Here is a 21289-nt window from a genome sequence, read left to right as displayed (position 1 = left end):
GTGTTCATCATATTGAGTTCCAATTAATTAGTAGACTGACCAACTCACTAACTTCCCAATTAGATCACCAATGCATGCATAAAGAAAGTTTAATAGATTGAGTTACCATGAAATTTGAGATTAGTACAAGAAGATATGATGATACGGGATATTTTACAATGCTCTAGAGCTTCAAATCTCTCTACTCTTGTGCAATTTACCCGACTATATCTTTTATCTCATTAACCAAATCTTACTTATGAGGTATGGAATTTTCTATAAGGATACGACCATCTTTCATTTCCCATTGATCACATTTCCATACACAATTAATGCCATTATTTGTAACACTGTAACAGTATCTGGCGTGTGTGTGTGTTTGGGGGGGGGGGGGGGGGAGACGCCTTTCTAATGAGAATTAGTTAAGAATTTTCTAATTAACGATTTGGGAGACATACTTTTCGATTATATTACTGTAAATCAATCGTTAGATGTTTATGTATGCATGAGTAGATCACTAGATCACTTCTGAAAATTTTCTTCCAAATTGCTAATCGTAAGGTACGGAACTACTCCAAATTGCTAAACGTTAAGGTACCGAACTAGATCAAATCAATGGACAAACAAAAATCTGTCAAACATGAACCGTTCATGTTCATAACTAATAAATCATGATAATGAATGCCTTAACGGTCATCAATTTGGATGAAAATTTGCAGAAGTGATCTATTCATCTAGTCCTAAGAATTGAAAAGTCGAGATGCCGATATGTGATCAAAAATTAAGTCCCATAAAGGATCCCTTAAAATGACTAAAAAAGGGATCCCTCACTATATATATAGAGAGTCCTTCAAATGAGGATCACTTTAATGAGGACTTACTAATCAACGGTTTGGGAAACCAACTTTTTGATTACATTACGAAAAATCAACATTTAGATGTTTATGTATGCACGAGTAGATTATTTTTGAAAATTTTTGTCCAAATTGCTAATCATTAAGGTACCGAACTAGATCAAATCAATGGACGAAAAAAATCTGTCAAACATGAATCGTTCATGTTCATAACTGATAAATCACTATTATGAAAGCCTTAATGATTTTCAATTTTGTTGAAAAATTGCATAAATGATCTACACATGAATATCTAAACATCTAATGGTTAATTTGTGAAAATGTGATTGAAAAGTGGGTCTCACAATAAAGTCTTCAACTAGTCCTCATTAGAAGCTCTCCCTATATATTGAGGGATCCATTTTTTGGCAATTTTAAGGGATCCTTTATTAGACCAACTTTTCGATCACATATTGGGATCTCGACCGTTTAGTTTTTAGGTCTATATGAGTAGATCACTTATGCAAATTTTCAGGCAAAATTAATGATTGTTAAGACATTCATAACTGTTATTTACACTTATAAGCATGAACGTTTCAGTTGAACAAATTTGGCTCGTCTATTGATTTAATCTAGTTCGATACCTTAAATGTCATTAATTTAGCTAAAAATTTGCAGATCTACTCATATAGACCTAAGAATTGAACTGTCGATATCCTAATATGTGATTGAAAAATTGGCCTAATAAGCGATCCCCTAAAATGATCAAAAAAAAAAATCCCTCACTAAAGGTTTAAGGGTATATGCTCATTCAATCAACCATAGCTAGCAAAAAGATAAATTCTTTTATTTAGTCAGTGTAGCATGATGGCCTCTATGTATAACATGATTACAATTTGCAATGCACCGGCCCTAAATTCGAGTTACCTTATTGGAACATGATAAGGTGTTAAATTTAACTTGCTATATATCATATATATTGTATGAGGATCGCTTTAGAGCTAACTGGTTAGCTTATTAATACGAAACTAACTGGCTTTTAGACTAACTTTTTTGTCACATATCAACATTTTTCCTGTTCAATTTTTAGGTCCCTATGAGTAGATCACTTCTGCAAATTTTCAGCCAAATTGATCATCATTTGGGAATTCATGATCATGATTTACTAATTATCAACACGAAGGGTTCAGATTGAACATATTCGATTCGTCCATCGATTTAATCTAGTTCGGTACACAAACGATCATCAATTTGGTTGAAAATTTGCATAAGTGATCTACTCGTAGAGACCTAAAAACTGAAAGGTGGAGATGCCGATATGTGACCGAAAAATTGATCTAAAAGCCAGTTAGCTTTAGAGCGAGGTTAGGGTTTAGGGTCACTTTTCGGTCACATATCTACATCTCAACCATTCAGTTTTTAGGTACTAATGTATAAATCATCTCTGCACAATTTCAGCCAAATTAATGGTCGTTAAGGCATTGATAACTGCCTTAAAGCTAGTATGGTTCAAGTTGGACAGATTCAGTTCGTGCATTGGTTTAAGCGAGTTAGATAACTTAAAGATCATCAATTTGGCTGAAATTTTGCAGAGATGATCTATACATTAGTACCTAAAAACTGAACGGTTGAGATACAGATATGCAACCGAAAAGTGACCATAAACCCTAACCTCACTCTGGATAAGATCTGTAAATATATATCCAATGGACGAACTGAATCTGTCAAACCTGAACCATACTAGTTTTAAGGCAGTCATCAATGCCTTAAAGATCATCAATTTAATTGAAATTTTGCAGAGATGATCTATACATTAGTACCTAAAAACTGAACGGTCGAGATGTGGATATGCGACCGAAAAGTGACCATAAACTCCAACCTCACACTTTAATTTCAGAGCGAAGCCTCGCTCTGGATAGGATCTGATATATATATATATAGCGCTTCTCCACTACGGACGTCCGCAATTTTTCTTAGGTACGGATTTTAGGTTTTGACCCACTTTTCGATTATATTTTCACATCTTAACCGTTCAGTTTTTAGGTCCTAATGTATAGATCACCTCTGCAAAATTTCAGCCAAATTGGTGATCGTTAAGGCATCCAAAACTGCAATTTACAACAATGTACACGAACGGTTCCGGTTCGGCAGATTCGGTTCGTTCGTGTAAATTGCAGTTTTTGATGCCTTAACGATCACCAATTTGGCTGAAATTTTGCAGAGGTGATCTATACATTATGACCTAAAAACTGAACAGTTAAGATGTGAAAATATAATCGAAAAGTGGGTCAAAACTGGAAATCCGTATCTTTTTTCTTAGGTGCGGATATCCACACCTGAACAAAGTTATATATATATATATATAATTATACTGTTTTTATCGACAATTTAATATATCTGTTATTATCGACAAAATAATAAAAAGTGTGTCGGTCAATGTAATGACAATGATTTAGCTGGTCTACTTGATTTAGCATTACAATAATTCACCTCATTTTATGGCCCTACACATGTAAAAAACTATTGGGACAAATTGATGAGCGTCGTTAAATTAGAAAAAAGCAATTCACATGGATAGTATAAATATGTGGCGCTCAATTAAACCATTTGCGGTGGTTTCATTTATCTGGTCAAGTTGCATGCATGTGAACAAAGTCTTAAACGAGCAAAGATGCTTGAGGCATTCTCTAAATGACTCATGAAGGTAAGAGCAAGTCCACCCGTTGAGGTTGGCAGGTCAATATTGTTCACTACTTTTTGCTTTTCATTTCTACCATCTAGGTTGGCTGGTCAGATATTGTTCACAAAATGTCACTCTGGGTAATTTTCTGGGTCAATTTCTTGACCTGCCAACTGACATTTGGTGACCTTTTGTGAACAGTATCTGACTAGCCAACCTAGATGGTGGAAATGAAAGGCAAAAAACAATGAACAGTATTGATTTGTCAACCTCAACGGGTGGACTTGCTCTAATAGTATGTTTAGACTTTAGAGGGGTTGAAAACTTAACCCAAATTTAAGAAAAGTATAACTCAAGCACTTTCAAAGACTTATGATTGGTTTACTGCAATTTAGTACTTTTTTTTTTTGGTGAAAAATAAACTTCATAAAACCCCCGAAGGGGAAGGACTGAGAAAGCCTAGAAAAACTACAAGGGAAAAGCAATGCTCAAACCTGAATCAAACAATGAAACAGGGCAAAGAGCAATGCTCAATTTTGAACATTTCGTTCAACCTGGTAGGGAAATTTCTCAAAATAAGTTATTCAAGAAATTGATTACCATTCTGATCTGTTAAGAATCTCAAAAAAATCAAAATTAGTACCATATTTAAAATAGCTATACATCTCATATATATTACATGTATGAAGTAGTAGATTTATCAAGGGATTTATGGTTATGATATGGTTTTGCAAAATTTGTGATATAGACCTTTTCATATCAGTAGAGATGCAGATGGACTTGCTTCATTGTATAAGATAGCTTGTTTTAGAAAGGAAAAATAAATAAATAAAACCTGTTATTTGTGTTCATTCTAAAGAAATGTTAATGGTCAGGTCATCCTATCCCTGCTTATTAAATGACCATCAAGGAGTTGTGAATTTGTGATCACCACATCACGAGAGCTATATTTAACGAAAGTGTATTGTATTTCTGCTCGGGGCACATTGGCTTCATTAACATCGAACAACACTAGATAATTAAGGGCTAAAACTTTTTATTTTTATTTTTTCTCTAATGTGTCTAAGATGGCCTCGCATGCATCTTCGGTATAAGAATACCGATGCAAGATGCTCACTGCATTGTCTCAATGAGACGTCAGTTGGGATCTGAGGTGCTTAACTAGTAAGCTGCTAGTGTTTAGTATTAAAAAAAAAAAAAAAATACACACTTGCATGTTACTTGACCTCCTCGATCAGAACGGTTTACAGAAGTTGGTGAGAGACATATTCAATAAGCTAAGAAGCTACAATTGCTGATCAAATAACCACCGTCTCTGTCCATATCGCACGATGGTGCTTGTCATTTTTTCTTTTATGTTTAATTAGATGAAGTTGTGCGGGTAAAGCTATAGTATGTTAATATTTTTCATACATCAATTATTTTTACCACTTTGATGACTCATTTTACTACTTGAGTACTCATGTGGTAACTAATAAAATTTATCACTTTAAGAACTCATGTTACCACTTTGAGGATTAATATTACTATTTTGAGGACTCATTTTATTACTTTAGGACAATTGTATGCATGTCATACGTTAACACATTGTAGAATTTCTCAAGTTGCGCATACTGAACAATGAACGATCCGTCATGTCATGATTGATCTGCTAGGGTTATCCATCTTTTTCAATAATGTATGAAGAAGTTGTTCTTGTAATTTTATATATATTAATTAGATATATCTTCCGATGCTAATGTTAGAGAAAAATACATACATCAGTCATTAGTGTGTCTCAAACCAAATATCATCATTCATCAATCATTGTTTCCTTATGGTTTTGGGATGAAAATATCTTTTGCTGAAAAAATGAAATGTCGACCTTACAGAATAGATCAAATAAGATGCCAAGACATTTGTACCAAGGAACGTGCATGTTTGTAATAATAATTGAATGGATCGGCACCAAAGTTTATGCTGCAGCTGATTCATTTCTTCTTACGTATTCTCAACCTGTGATTTAATTGTACATCATATAGACATATATATCAAGGGCCCCTTCTATATAAGATTGCTTTTATCAGTCCGATTATCTTCATTTGGATAGTTGGATTCATATGCCCTAGACAGATGTACGCGTTTTCTTAACTTAAAGCTTAATTAGGATGTTCTTGCTTCCTGTAATTGAATACGTGAACGTACATAATCTGTTCTATGGTCATAGGGTTTTTCTTTGGTGAAAATTAAACTTCATTAAGCCCACGAGGGGGCAGGACTAAGAACAAGATAGAAGTAGATAACGAACAAGAAAAACCGATGAAATGAGTAGATATCTATAATTTATACCCCATATCCTCTTAATCAAGAATGATTTGCTTCAATAATAAGCTCAAATCCTCTTAATCAAGAATGATTTGCTTCAATAATAAGCTCAAATATGCATGAGAATGCAAGGAAAGATAAAGATTCTCATTTCTCATCAATCATAAATCATAATTATGTGTGGATGTTTTCAGTACTTCTACGTTATAGAAATGAATTTCTATAAGAAATTGTGTGAGCCATTAGAATTAACTTTCTATTTCGAAATTATCTCCTTTTTTTTGTGATAATGCATTTGTTACCCTCAACAAGAGAATACGCGGTCATAGCACGGTGGTAGCCAAATTAGTTTTAGCTTCATGTATATCCTTGAAAGTTTAGAAAGTATCTCAATGTGTGTTTAATTGCTTCATTCATGAGTTCAATGTACACAGACGTATTCCCAAAAAGATCACCAATGCCTAATAAACAAGAAAGTTCGAAGGATCATGAAGTTTGTGATCAGTAGCTAACTACAAGAAGACATGACGATACGACTGTCTCCCACCTCCCATGCCATTGATCACAATGGATAAAGAAAGCAAAGGAAAAAGGAAATTGCTTGCAGCCAAGGTAATGTCTTTATTTGTAACAGTTCGTTTGGTGGACTGGCCTTTAGCTAGTTTTAGGTGCTGTGCTCAAGCAATCAGCCTTACGTACCTCCCTTTTCCATATTAAGTTCTATTAATCTTCATTTAGGAATGATTATAACATCAACATGCAACCCTAAAATTATTCCCGAATTACAACAGAAGAAAAAGCAAAAGGCCTAAACCTAGGGTGTTAGGGTTTGAATGGAAGTTAAAAGTATATTAAAGATGCTTTGATATCTGGTCGATTAATCTCCCCAATTTGGTCAAACTGAGATAGAGGAAGAATCACGCAGACCTAAACGTAAAATGCCTCCCCAGTATGGCACGTTTTGGTCTAAAGAGACTTTCCGTTATCAGAGAATAAGTAGAGCAGGATATTGAAATGCGTTTAGTAAATTAATTGAATCAAAAACTAGATCGATCAGCGTCATTGGCTCAAGTGCAATGAATATTGTAATTTGTCCTGTGATTAAAACAAGACAGCTCTTGATATAATAAGTTGAACAAACTCGAAGATAATCTAGCAGCAGCTATTTTGTCCCCTAAATTAATTAAACAAACTGATACTGCGACTAGCAGAATAAGCTTCACGATCCCATGATTCATGTTGAGGTAAGTATCCTTGTTGACAGTGTAGATAGTGTGATGGCCACGTGATCACAATCCAAAAGGCATGCAGCAGCCACAGTTTTGATGGAGTTATATACATATTTCAAAAGCTATAACAATATAGTTTTGATTCACAATTTAATAAAATATCATCAATTATTTCTAGCTTATAAAACTTGACTTTAAAGTAAATGAGAGCGACCACTATATAATCTGTTCTGGGACGGAACTAGGATTTATTGTTAGGGGGTCAAGACGTACGTAAAAGGTAAGTTTAACATATGACATCGACTTTAGTATTTTCCTTATTTTTGTTTGTGTAAGATACTATTATTATTGGAAACATCATAACTATACTCTTTTCATCTTCAAATCAATAAATTTTTCATTCAACCCGTATCGAAGACCAAATATAATTTATTCATAATATGATAATATCATTCAAGAAAATAACCAACCAGGTAAGTTTGCTATCTTTCTTTTTCTATTAGAGTCATGCGGGCCAATGTTTATGAAGTTCATTGTGAGTAGGCTGAAAATGATGTGGTTTTAAACGTTTCATATGCTTTTTACAGCCATATTGATCTACTTTTCGGTCCGGACCCCCGCGGGCCTCAACACTGTTCCGCCCCTGAATCTGTCATTTTAATTTTTCAAATTCCTTATGAAGAACTTGAGAAAGATCAACTAGTTAATCTCATCGAATATCTTGCAAGCAATATAATTTTAGTCAAGTGTTATATATATATATATATATATATATATATATATATATATATATATATATATATATATATATAATTAAACTAGAGTGACGTACGGCTATATAATTAATCTATATTTTCGTTTTTCAAATTCCTTATGAAGAACTTGAGAAAGGTCAACCGGCCAATTTAGTCAAATAGTTTGCAAGCATGCGATATAAGATTGAAGATTGCGCTTGTTGTATGACATTCTGGATCACCTTTAATTTGACCAAGCTTTTTGTTAAGTTTGCATACTCCCTCACATATTCTTCCCATGAAACTTCAATTAGTATTAAGCAATCAATCCAGATTAATATGTGAACATTAATTTAGAGAAAGAATTAGTATCGATCTAACGTAGTCAGTGGGTCGTCTGTTGTTTCACTTTCCGGCCAGACACGTACTATTGTTTATACACCTGAAAATTTGCTTCAACTAGAATGAAGCAGCTACAACAATAATGGACTAATGGTGGAGGCTGTGCGTACTTATACTCTCACGTCTCACCCATGTAAAGATGAGCAGATATTTATACTATATTACTATCCATGTTATTGCATCAATGCAAACATATCTGTTCAAATACCAGAACATACGTGCGTATGCCAGAAGATCTAGAGCAGATTGAACTCAAAATTCGTAGGTTATGTTGAGACGATATCGAGTACAAATAAAGTTGTGGGTATGATGTGTGGTTTGTGGCTTTGCATAATAATTGAATGTATTTAGAGAAAATTGGGATTGTGTTCTGCTTCATTAATTACCCAAAAAATGTAATAAACTGTTTCTAAATGTTTGTACTGGGCCAATATTGTGCTGCATAGCATGTTAACAGGCCTATCTAGCAAGGATTTTTTTTTTTTTTTTTTTTTTTTTGTGGTAATCTACATGTCGTAAATTAGGCCTGGCAGTTTCTCCCAAATCATTTTGGCTTTAGCATAGCCACTATTTAGACAAAGATAGTTAGCGATTAAGGGGCACATTGATAGCATTGGGGAGATCTTATGATTAAATTACTTCATCTCAAAGTTTAGATTTCGGTAAACTTTTCTAGTTCCCCTATGACAAGAGGCGTATGAGCGTACGTCCACGATCCACCATATAAAGATGCGCCTCTTGTCCTCCTCATTAGTGATACAAAAAAGATGGAAGCCGCATTCAACAATGAATGTGACCATCCCATACGGTTCCTCTAATGCATGTCCGAAAAGAAACACCACACTGTGACCATAATGATGCGTCATGAAGCGAACTCAAAACTATATTAGTCCGTATATTTATTAAAATTTTCTTCCATGTATTCTTTTTCCTATCGATGAATTCAAATCCTCCAACTAAAGTCAAAAGTAGACCAGCTTGAGCACCATTTCAAGTGGTCATCCCAAAAAAGCAAGCACCATGTATAATGATCAAGAAAAGTATTCCTAGTCACTATAATTTTATAGCATTTTACTGTGAGCTGAAGATCTTTTATAAATAGCAGTCGTGGAATATGTGATGGCCATTCTCAGCAAATTGAAGGCAGCTTTCATGTATTTGTTAAATCACGTCGATGGTGGAGGTGGAGGCATTTTTTCTTGGTCACAAAGGTTAAGAGGCATGTCAAACGCAAGCGTGTGAGTTAGAAATTTGGTTAACATCATGTTTGAGTTTGACTTTCAATAATATTTCATTTCAAAAATAAAGTATTAAAACTGTTTTAAAAAAAATAATTTTTGATGATAAGGAAGTCATAAACTTTATTAGAACAGGAAAAATTACCCGGTAGGTCATCTATTTTTCTCAATTTAAGTAACGTTTTCTTAACTTTACGCAACTCCTCTCGGTATCAAGTACTTACAAAAATTTAATATCACCATTTTGTTGTATCGGTTTTAAAACTCTAGAAAATGAATGATAAAGGAAATGGAGTTCACTTCCCACACTGTCCCATTCGTATTCGGTGATAATTAAAATTTAGCTAAATGAAAAGTTGTATAGCTTCTAGATACTAACTTAATAAGGAAACTGTTTCCTTTTCTTTCTAATTATAAAGGAAAATAAATACAATAATAGTTGAAGGAAAGAACAGCATTGAAAGACTAATACTCTTGAACAGTACAAAACTTACCTTCTTGCTCAAGTTAATTGATGTATCCCTAGACCTATTTTCAAATTTGAACTCCTCATTTTGTCCTTTTGATAAATTTTGAACTCCTCACTTTGTCCTTTTGATCAGCTTGTGACTTGCAGCAGGAAACTTGCATGAAACCCAAATCACAAAATTGTTGTTGGTGACTCGGTATTGGTTGACACTTCGACACCTTACATTAGTACACCAGTACATTTAGTGAAATGTAGTATAGTGGGAGCAAGCAAATTTGTACATCACACAAAATGACATATGAATGAAACTATGGACCAATGTTGCTTTTATATATTGCAACCATAACATGGTAAACACAAAACATAAAATGTATGCAAGGAAAAAGAGAGACAATGGCAAAGAATTTAGGTCAAATAAAAGAATTTATATGTGAATAGAATTTCACAAAAGAAAAAGAAAAAACCAATGCCACTTACCCATGTGGCCATATACATTACCTCTTGGTAAATTCACTTCAAGAGAGGGGAACCAAAAAGAAACCATGGAAAAATAAAAATAAAAATTTATTGTACCCAAATATTATTTGGTTTCCTTTCTTCTTTTTTCATTTTTTTTTTGGTCCAGTTTGAATTTTATAATACCATTGGGCCTGGGCTCCTAGCTCTGGGCTTGGGCCCTAGCAAAGGAAGACTTCCACACTCGAATTTCTCAAGGTGAGGCACAATGGGCAGGACTGAACCATTTGGTCACACTCTGTACAGAGGCATAGGTGCCGACACGGCAACAGCACCACCGACGCCACTCCTTTCCGACACGCTTTACAACTAGGACCCGACCCGGTGGCGCGTTCCGGGTCAATGTACCCTGACTCGGCATCCTCCGCCTGGTTTTCGGCGCATGTTAGCCCATCGTCGACTCTCCTGCTATCCTGCGCACCCGCCACTTGGAACCCGGCGCTCATCATGGCCTTGGCCTGTTGGACTTGGACCTGGAGGGACGCGGCTGTGGCCTCCTGCGCACGCGCCTTGGCCTGCCATATCTGCGCCTCAACGCTGAGCTGGGCGGCGCGTGCCTCTAACTCGGCGTTCCTGCGCGTGGCCTTTTGGACCTCTGCATCCTTCTCTCTCAATTTACGGGAAATAGACTCCTCAGCTGCGCCCAGTAGCGCACGGTAGTGTGTCTGCCGCTTCTCTGCTAATGTGCGCTGTAGTCGTTCCGCCTAGAAAATTACAAACCCAGAAAAAACTCAATCATTCTGGCCCAGTTAAAAAAAAAAATCGAAAAACCCATTTGAGAAGATTTGAAATTTTTACAAACCCAATTGAGAAGAGTGAAGATTATTACCTGGGCTTGAAGGAACTGGTCTAATTCGTTCCTCTGTTGTTTGATTTGGGAGGCAAAGTCCTCTGCCAAAACAGAGAACAGAGATGAAGAAGAGTGACAATCCTGTTGTTGTTGTTGTTGTTGATTGTGATGATGCTGTTGCAATTGTTGCTGATGTTGTTGTTGGTCTCCAAAAGATAATCGGAGGCCGGTGGAGACGACATTGGGATGGTGGTTGTGGTTGTGATTGTGATTGTGATTGTGATTGTGGAGCTGAGAGAGGTCGATGAGTTGAGGAGGTTGGGACTGTTGCAAAGAGAAGGGAATCATTGAAGGTGTGATATCAGTGCCAACTGAAGTTTCTCTTCCTCTCTTGCGCTGATTAGTACTATTCCCTGTTGTGATCAAACAAACCCAATTCAAAAACCAGTCCTTTATTGATTGAATCGGTTTTGATGGCCTAAAACATGAATTGGGTTATCAAGATGGAATGAATTGCAAGTCAATTACCTCCTACACCATTGTTGAATAGCATGTGGGATTGATCAAGGTACAATCCTTGTTGCGCTTGTAATGAATAATCATGCGGTTCTTGTGCGTTTCTGCAGAATCAATGAAAATTGAACCGGGATTAGAATCATCAGACCAGATATGCAGATTGAAAACTAAGGAAGGTGAAGGCAGAATTCAAACCTGTTTAGGAATAGAATATTGGAAGGGTACTGAGCTTGAACTGCCATTGCAGATTGTAGATTGTTGACGATATAGAAGAGAGGGGAGAGTTGTGAATAAAATATTGGAAATTGGTGAAGAGAGGCAGAGGAAGTTATTAAGAAGAGAAGGGAGCAATGTGGAGGGTGAAAGAACAATAAACGCTGCTAGCACATAACAAGCATGATGAAAGATGCCCCTCAACAAGTCACAAAACCAAGGCAAAGGCGGACTATTCAATGAGAAAGATACAGAGCAAGAGAAAATAAAATAACAAGAACAAAATAAGAACAGAGAGATGATAGATACTTTTCAGAGAGAGAAAGAAAGAGAAGAAGGAATCAGAGAGAAAGGAAAATGATCAATTATGTGAATGGAGAGGGCACCACCACCACAACCATCAGAATTAGCAGCACCTTCTTCAGAATCAGCACCATTCCCTTATTATTATTGCTACCTGATGGCTTCTTCTTATATATCGATCCCTCTCTCCTATTTACTTTGGCACTTTGTTTTCACCTACTTTCCTTGCCTGCCTTCCTTCCCTTGTTTGCTCTGCTTTGTTAATATAGAGATGGAGAGAGAAAGTAGAGAGAGCTTGGAGGAAGAGATAGATGCGATTGAAAACGAATCAGTCCAAGAGAGAGACACCCTTATATTCTGCTTCTTTCTTTCTTTTCCTTTGGCTTCCCTCTTCTTCTTCGCGTGGGGTTTGGCTTTTCTTGAGAGGGAGTCTCGTGCTTGTTATTTCCAACACCAACATCGCCCCATTAATTTACACCACCCCCATGAATTTTTTTTTTTTTCCTTCTTTTTTTAAAAACACTAACCCATTCCCTATTCAACAATAGGGTCTTAGATTTTTCACATAAATTTTGAAAAAAGAAAAAGAAAAATAATAAATAAGAAAGAGAAGAGGGCTTGAAGATGCTTGTGAAACAGTGATGTAGATGTAGTTGTTATTGTTGGGCGTGCAGGTGTCTCTGCCGCTACCGCTGCCGCTGGAATTGTTTTTATATGGTCCATGCATCTCTCGCCAGCTCCCTCTTTCTTTCTTTCTTTTTTATTGTTTTTTCTTGTATAAATTTTTAAAAAAAAAAAAAAAAACAAAAACAAGATTGTTGGTAAATTTATTCCTTTTGGGTTTTGTTCAATTTTAGTAAAAATCTTTTCGTCCATGAAGAAAAATTAAACTAGACTTTTACTTGGCTGCGAAGATTCAAACCCTTAAACAGCTATGAGTTTGTTTGGCCCCCTTTCTTATCTTAGAAAATAAAGAAAAATCACACTACACAATTATAACTCCGACCAAATTGCATGGTGGTTGGTTTTCTCTTTTTTCCATTCACAAAACTCTTAATCAAAGATTTTCATGCATATATGAATATGACTATAAATACCAAATGACAAAAGTGACCCTTTAATTTTACCGTTAATTAAGGACAAAGTAAAAGAAGAAGTTGAACCATTCCCTAATCTGTACTGGTTTTGGCGTTGTTGTAACGATTATCTATAATTATTATCTTAGATTCACGATTATCACTTAAATTATTTGCAAAATTCTTTAAAGATCAAATATTTTCTAGAAAAAGGATAGACGAACCTTCATGATAGTAGTCATCAAAACCCATGCAAGCTCTTTTCTTATTTTACAAGTAAGATCCAAATTATGTGGGAAAAATGAATCCCATTTACCATATCACTAGCTACAAATTAAATGCCAAAAACACTCCTATATCTATGTTTATACCAAACCATGTACACATCAAATCGTTGAATATTGCACCAATAAGGACTTAATTATGTGAGGGAATGAATTAGTAGCCAGCTAGATCCAAATTTTGTGGATTACTTGTACACATGTGACGAGATTTTAACATTCGATAACAATCTAATTAGAATTGACTTTTAACTGTTTTAATTATGACAAAAAAAAAATTGTTACTGTACTTTAATCCATGACAGAACTTGCATCAGAGTTTCGAACTAGATTTGTACATAGGAGATGCATATGAGTGAAAGTAGGTCATCTATGCATGTTAATCTATACAATTCTTCAACTTAAACCCTCAATTTTGATTTCATTTATCTTATTTATCAGTATATTTTTTTCTTTTCCAAATTTTAGATAATGGAGTCTATGCAGCAAATCGATAATCTTTTATCGGAAGAAATTGAAATCTTAACCTTTTTTTTCAGTACATTTAACTGAGCTAACCCTAAAAGTTTGCAACCTGACATTAATGACATACTCCCATACTTGTATGATGTTAAATAACAAAAAAAATTGCGCAATACCATTTGGTCTAACAATATTGGTCTCCCAACTCATGAAAAACTAGTTGTTATGTATTTTGAGTTGTTGATGTAATAAAAAAATAACAAAAATTGAGTTGATTAATAACTTGTATTTGTGGAAATTAACATCCAATCTTCATTTAGAAAAAAAATAATAATATTATTATTATAATAATCATTTTCCATGCATCACATGGACCGTCAATTAACTATTTTAATAAACAAGAAGAAAATGTTAGTAAATAGTTTTGAGAATCAGATGAAAGGGGTAACCACATTCTCTGAAAAAAAAAAAAAAAAGGAGGTAACCAAGTTAATGCTTGTAATGGTCATTGAAGTACTTGTCTCTTTCCTACTTTGCCCTCCTTCTATGGTGATTTGTTCCAATTTCCTTTAGTCCTTTTGTTACGAAAAAAGTAACTTATTTAAAGCAATATAAATTTCCAATGTCATAACTCATAAGAATAATCAAATCAGTATGATGAAAAGAAGACATATGAATTACGTATTGTGATGCAGTGGAAAACCGGCAATGGCCTTTGGTAGCATAACATGGTCAAGCTAGGTTCAAAACATTTGGATAAAAAAAAAAAAAACCAAAAATTAATGGATAAATTTGGAGTACGTACAATTCAAGTTTTCCAAATCATTTCAACTTTATGTAACTAAGGAAATAAGGAGTTCAATTTTACAGGCTTGGTTTTGTTCAATCCATAGCCAAAATTAGTAATATTATTACTTATTTATCTTTTCTTCTTCTTCTTCTTTTTTTCTTTGGTAGCTTATGTAATTTAAGGACAATTCTTAGGTTCACCCCTAGAGTGAACTAGCATATTCATGACTCCCATTGTTGATTAGCATACTTTTACTTAATAAATTTATAATCCAACCATTCATGTTGTATAACGTAATACAAAGATTAGCTCGGTAAAAAATCAATCATATTGAAGATCTTTTAGTTATTCATTTCTATGAAATACATGGACTGTTCATCATAATAGTAGTGAGTGTTGTTAGAACCATCCATTTGTTTGATTCAATTAGATAATTAAACGATTTCCGATTCGATTGATTTTTTACAGATATTAAAGGCTAATTTAATATATGGACCGTTGGATTATAAATTTATTAAATAAAAGTATATTAATCGACAATGGGGTGAATATGCTAATTCACCCTAAGGGTGAACCTAAGAATTGTTCATAATTTAATTGTGAGTAGAAAAGTTAATGGAGGAGAGTAAAATTGTACCATTATTACACAAGGATATTTTGGTACTGCATTTGTAGACATGGAAAACTAAGCCTTCCCTAGCTAACTTAATTGCCTAATAACTAGTAGGGCAATGCGGAAGGAGCAAATGGCAATACAAAATTTCAAAACAAAATAGCTTTGTTTGAGTGAACCTCACAAGAAAAGTTATAAGTTGGTATTGGTGATCTTCCCCAAAACCAAGAATGATTTCTAACTTTAATTAATGGAGGTGGTGATAAAGAAAGGTAGAAGCCACCAAAAAATGAAAAGAACGAAAGGGAAGGAAGGAATGAAGGAAGGAGAGGGAAGGCAGCTAGGAAATGTGAATTGTGAAAGAGAGTGCTTTGGAATGGCATCACGCAATTTGTCTTTGTTTTTTCAAGGTCCCACGAAAAGGGGTCGGCTACATATGAGCTCTGATCTGATCTGTATGTATTATACAAGTCTATGTTTCTGTGATTTTTGATGGTATTACAGCCCTGCACGGCAATATGATCGAACTCATCGTTTTCTTCTACCTCTCAACTTAGCTTTCCTACTCATTTAACTATCTGTATTATTAGTAATGGTCGTTCACGTTGTAGATCACGTCTTTAACTAGAGTAAAACTCACGTAACAGTCGCTTTTGGTGAGTAAAATTTACCTGGTACAGAGATGCATGTACGTTCAGTAAATATATGAAAACTGTGGCATGAATTACTTCAGCTCGTCGTCGTTCCATCGGTAGAGTACCACTACAATTCTGACTTATATATGTCTACATAAATCTTAAAAAGGCGTTAGCTTATTCAATGAAATCCTTAGTCTTATTGTATAGGGTTATTAACAAAGACTATTCATTAGATAAACTCGAGACCGAAAGTCATTATGCCATTATCCAACTATTATCCAATGAAACGAGGCAACAAGAATTCATTTGCTATTGAAAATGAACGATAATAATCACGGTAGTGTGTATAGTACATAATGAAAAGAAAAAAAATTGACAGGAAAGATACTTCATAATTTCATATAAACCCTAAATCCGCATCATAAACGTAAAGACAGATACAGACATACAGTGTATAGATCATATGAGCACAGAAGACATCAGTAAAGTCAGTAAGACCCAGAACTTACCCTAAACTAGTTAGAGACGAGAGAGAGAGGATTTCGACGTACTGGTTCATGAGTTTGAAAATCAAGAAAATCAATCAACTTGTCCGTTTCACACGGCTTGGCACTACTATATAATCAAATCAGAACCTGCCGTTTTACTCGGTTTGCTAATGCAAAAGCATAATCAAACATGTACATGGATCAACTATATTAGTATTAAACTCCAACACCACCATTTTGTCAAATTTCGAAATGATTTAAGATAAAATTAGCTATTAAAAAAAACAGAAAGCAGGATTCACATGGGTACGTAGTCTTTGAAGATTTCCAATTCTAAAGTCCAATTAAGCATGATATTTTTGTCATTAATTTGGAGGAACTCGGTGGAAATATGTGGAACCAAACTAATCAAAGTTTAAGAATGCAAGATCGGATCAAACACTACTGCTCAACAACAGCTAGCTAGATTAGCATTTTGAATTGATTGACCTTATCCCTAGTTTTAGTAGCAGGTGGTTGGTACGTACGTTGATCGATCCCCCCTAGAATACTTTGGTGTCTGTTACATTTTGTACTACTATATATGTGACAATACCTCTGTCACTGAAATTATATAGAAGAAGAAAAATGCATGTAATAAGCAAACAACAGGACAATTTTTAGGTTCACTCTTAGGGTGAACGAGCATATTCACCCTCATTATCGATTAACATACTTTTACTTAATAAATTTATAATCCAACTGTCCATATCTTAAATTAGCATTTAAAGATCATTTCTGTAAAAAAACAATCAAATCGGAAATCGTTTAATTATCAAATTGAATCAAATAAATGGATGGTTTTAACAACACTTACTACTATTATGATGAACCGTCCATATATTTCATAGAAATGAATAACTAAAAGGTCTTCAATTTGATTGATTTTTTACAGAGCTAATCTTTGTATTACATTATACAACATGAATGGTTGGATTAGAAAAGTATAAAGTTATTATGAGTTAATCGATCGCAAGAGATGGTGAATATGCTCATTCACTTCAGGGATGAACCTAAGAATTGTCACAAACAACAGTGAGTCCAGGTTTAATGCATCAGACTCAATTACCCAAGAGGTTACGGTTTTTTAATGTCACGACATAAATTTTACATATTAATCGCAAAGTTTTGAGTTCAACTCACACATATAACTAATTTTGTGTAATAAAAAAATCAGAAAAAAAATTTTATTTTTGCATGTATATGATTAATTGCCATTGGTGTGAACAATTGATTCATCGAGTCAATTCACAAACACAAAGTCACAAACACAAACGGCAAGTCAACCGGGTGTTGTTGTTTTACTTTTATCAAGTACTTTGTGGAAGCTTTGAATGCTGAGCTATTCTTCTTGTGTGTACAGCTTGAATGTGCTTGTCTACAAATGTGATTGTCTACTATATATTATGATATTTGAACCAATTAGTGATTGAACTTGTGCTTGGGGCCATGAAAAGCAAAGTCATGAGTTCTCGAGGATGTGCTGGAAACCCATTTATTGCCTCTAGCTAGTCGATCAGTTGGACCAAATACCATTCTCCTGCTCCGTCAAGAATGAAAATAATTTCAAAGTAAAAAATTATTATAACCAGAATGTTACTTCAAATCATTGTTTCTGCTTTATTTTAGTAGAATTTAATAAAGAACTTGTTCCGTAAGAGAGCTTCTAATGAGGATCTAATAAGTGATGACTTTTGAATGAACGGTTGGATGATATACGTGTTAAAATTTTAAAATATCAACTAAAGTTGAAAACACTCATCCAACCGTTCATTCAAAAGTCTTCACTTAGTCCTTATTCCTTATTATAAGGTCATCATTAGAAGCTCACCCCTTATTCTGTATTATACACTTTTTGTTTTGCTATCTTAAAAATTAATGAAATAAGTAAATTAGTAAACAATCCGGAAAAAAGAAAATTGAAAATGATATTATATGACCTAATTAAATTATGATATTGAGTATTTAACTTCTATTTTTGAATTTGTTTCATGATAAACTTATATATGTTTCATGTGACAAAAAAAAATTACAAGGATATGGATGTAGTGAACGAAATACAATTTTATTATCCATATAAGCAATCGAATTTCCGATATAGTTTCAAATATAGACTTCTCTTGTAACCAATATATATATATATATATAGACTTCCCTCTTATATTTGAATTCATTTCAGTATAGACGTAAATAATAGAAATATGAAGCTGTAAAAAATTAAAAATGTGTAAGTGGGAAATACATACGTACCAAATAAACAAAATCTAGCTTGACGACGCAAGTGATGACCAATTTAACTTTTGGATTCTTTCATGTGTACGTGCTTTTATACAAACCTTTCATAGTTCTTATCCTCATGAAAGAGGTAAAACCAATCCAATGAAAGGCACAACCTAATACCTATACTCAAATTTAAGTAGTTGATCAATATTATCTTTGTTCTTTGTTTTTATCTCAAGGTTATCTTATGGGATTAAGATTGATGAATTTGTAGTAATGCGGATCGAATAGTCATCATCATCATTTCCAAAGATGTGTGTCATGAAATCATGCGCATTTTTCCTTGTGTTGAAGACACACCAACAACAATAACAACAACAACTTTACTTGGGTGCATTTCTTTAATCTTAATCCAACTATTCCCCATCTATTTTCTTTGACCCACAAACCCACAAGGCCACAACTCCTTTTTCACTTTCTAGGGTTTTTCCATCACTTAAAATTTTCTATTGGCCTTTTTTTGTTTACAGATATATATATATATATAGCACCATAATTTAATTCTGATTGATCGCTCGCAAAGCTTCCACCACTCCTCTACTACAGTCTACCCACTACCCTTGTAGTTAGCTTTTATCACACACCCAAAAACACTCGTACCCATATCTCCCTAATCACAACCCACAGGTGTTCTAAAAAATCTTGTTTAATAGGCCAAAGTCCTTAAAGATCATTATTGTTTATTAATTTTCAGGCCTGCAACACATGCATGTGTTCATATCTTGTCTAACGCAAGAACCTCTTTATTATTTTTCACTAATGTACACTTCCACTTAAAAATTGTTGATTTAGTTGGAAATAGTGGAACCAAATATGGAACTTGTGCTTCCAACCATTCTATATATTTTATTCCATCTTTCATTAACATAAAGTAAGATAATAAAGCAGCTAGGTATTGGAGGGATTAGTACTGATGGACATTTGGTAAAGGAGAAACTGAGTGTACAATTACCTAAATCAAACCAAGCATCACCAGCTAAGACTATTTCCCTTTTGTATTTAGTGGACAAGCACATTATAGTCCATTTGTAGTCTTCTAGCTAGCTAGCTTCTTGGTTGATCTAGATTAGAGAAAAGAACTTCAGGAGTGGATTTGGTAATGAGCTAGTGATCACATACTCATTTTAAAATCGAAACGTAAGTACCTATTCTCTAAAATTAATTGTTGTATTCTTTGATAATTAATTAAGCAATACTTGCATTTAACTTTCATACATTGTGATTTCATCGAACATAGTGTTATATAGTAATTGAAATGAATCTACCATCTTTATCATGCATGCTATTTAAACAAATTAATTCAATTTCATGGTTACTTTTGGATTCAAATCTTATTCAATATATGTGATTAGGATTGATTTGTGATTGAAAGTAGCAAGCAACCATGATGAGGGTAGATCTTATAATGCTGTATATATTGAGATAAATATTGTATAATTGATGATTTGAACAACAACAACAACAAAGTCTTCCATTTCAACCAATGCTCTTCTTTCCTTTGTACAATTATTTGTGCAAATGGAGAGGAGTGTCATATTTTTTGACCCACTTTCTATGCTGTGTTTCCTTTCTTCCTTTCTTTCATGGCATTGCCATTGGCATCTAGTACTACAAAGCACATGGTGCCGTCCATGAATAATGCTACCCAACAATCAATATAACAAAACACTTCGATATTTTCTATGCAGCTTTCTAGCGCGTTTTTTTTCCTTTTCACCCTCAAAATACCTCAAAGGCAGGTAAAGAAATATTCATGAATATCAGAATATGTCGGTGGGAGAGGGTTTGGTGGTGTTGGTGTTGGTGGTGGTGGTATTATAATTCATGAGGGGGTCTGTCGACTTAGCAGTACTAACTTGGAGGCAGTGTTTTCTGGTGAAGTTGATAATGGCGAGTCACAAGAAGTAGCAGCTAGCAGAGGGTAAAAGATAATTGAAAAGGAAGTGATCGATGGAATGGAAAGGGGGGAAGAGAGCAAAAAACAAGAGAATGGAGTGGGGTGGTGGTGGGTCTTTTAGCATTTGCTGCAAAGGAGAGAATCAAATCTAGCTAGCTCTAACACTACTGCCAAACCCAACCCTCTAGCTCCTTATTGATTGTGGGCACAACTTATGAGCTATCTATACACATGACCCCATGGCCCCCATGCAAACAGTTCTGCTTCTCTCGAAAACATATATGGGAGAGGGATATTAAATAGTGTCATGTATATGGAAATTATTCTATGCACCGACGGTGTAAATGACGTCGGTGCACTGAATCCTCCCCCGTCATATATAACATTTCCACATTGATCTTTAGTGTGAGTTGCTTGATTTATTTATTTAAATCTTTTTGTTATAAGTAATTTGAATTTAAATTGGTCATTTTGATTCAAAATATCAATTGTACGTAGTTTTCAAAATGTCATTCATGA

At 34.4% G+C, this 21289-nt stretch overlaps 1 protein-coding gene across 1 annotated transcript; it reads right to left on the bottom strand.

Moving 5' to 3' along the window:
- Positions 1-10272: 10272 nt before the first annotated feature.
- LOC133743510 (E3 ubiquitin-protein ligase BOI-like) lies at positions 10273-12698 on the bottom strand. Its single transcript, XM_062171469.1, has 4 exons — positions 11886-12698; positions 11703-11794; positions 11214-11587; positions 10273-11088 (listed from the first exon to the last, which is right to left on the bottom strand). The coding sequence occupies exons 1-4, from the start codon at positions 11930-11932 to the stop codon at positions 10546-10548; spliced, it is 1056 nt and encodes a 351-aa protein (XP_062027453.1). The 5' UTR covers positions 11933-12698; the 3' UTR covers positions 10273-10545.
- Between the last annotated feature and the right edge of the window lie 8591 nt (positions 12699-21289).

Source organism: Rosa rugosa, chromosome 4, assembly GCF_958449725.1.
Source record: "Rosa rugosa chromosome 4, drRosRugo1.1, whole genome shotgun sequence".
In the NCBI taxonomy this organism is placed as follows: domain Eukaryota; kingdom Viridiplantae; phylum Streptophyta; class Magnoliopsida; order Rosales; family Rosaceae; genus Rosa; species Rosa rugosa.
Note: the sequence above shows the minus strand (reverse complement) of the source record. Positions and strands in the feature narration are given on the sequence as shown.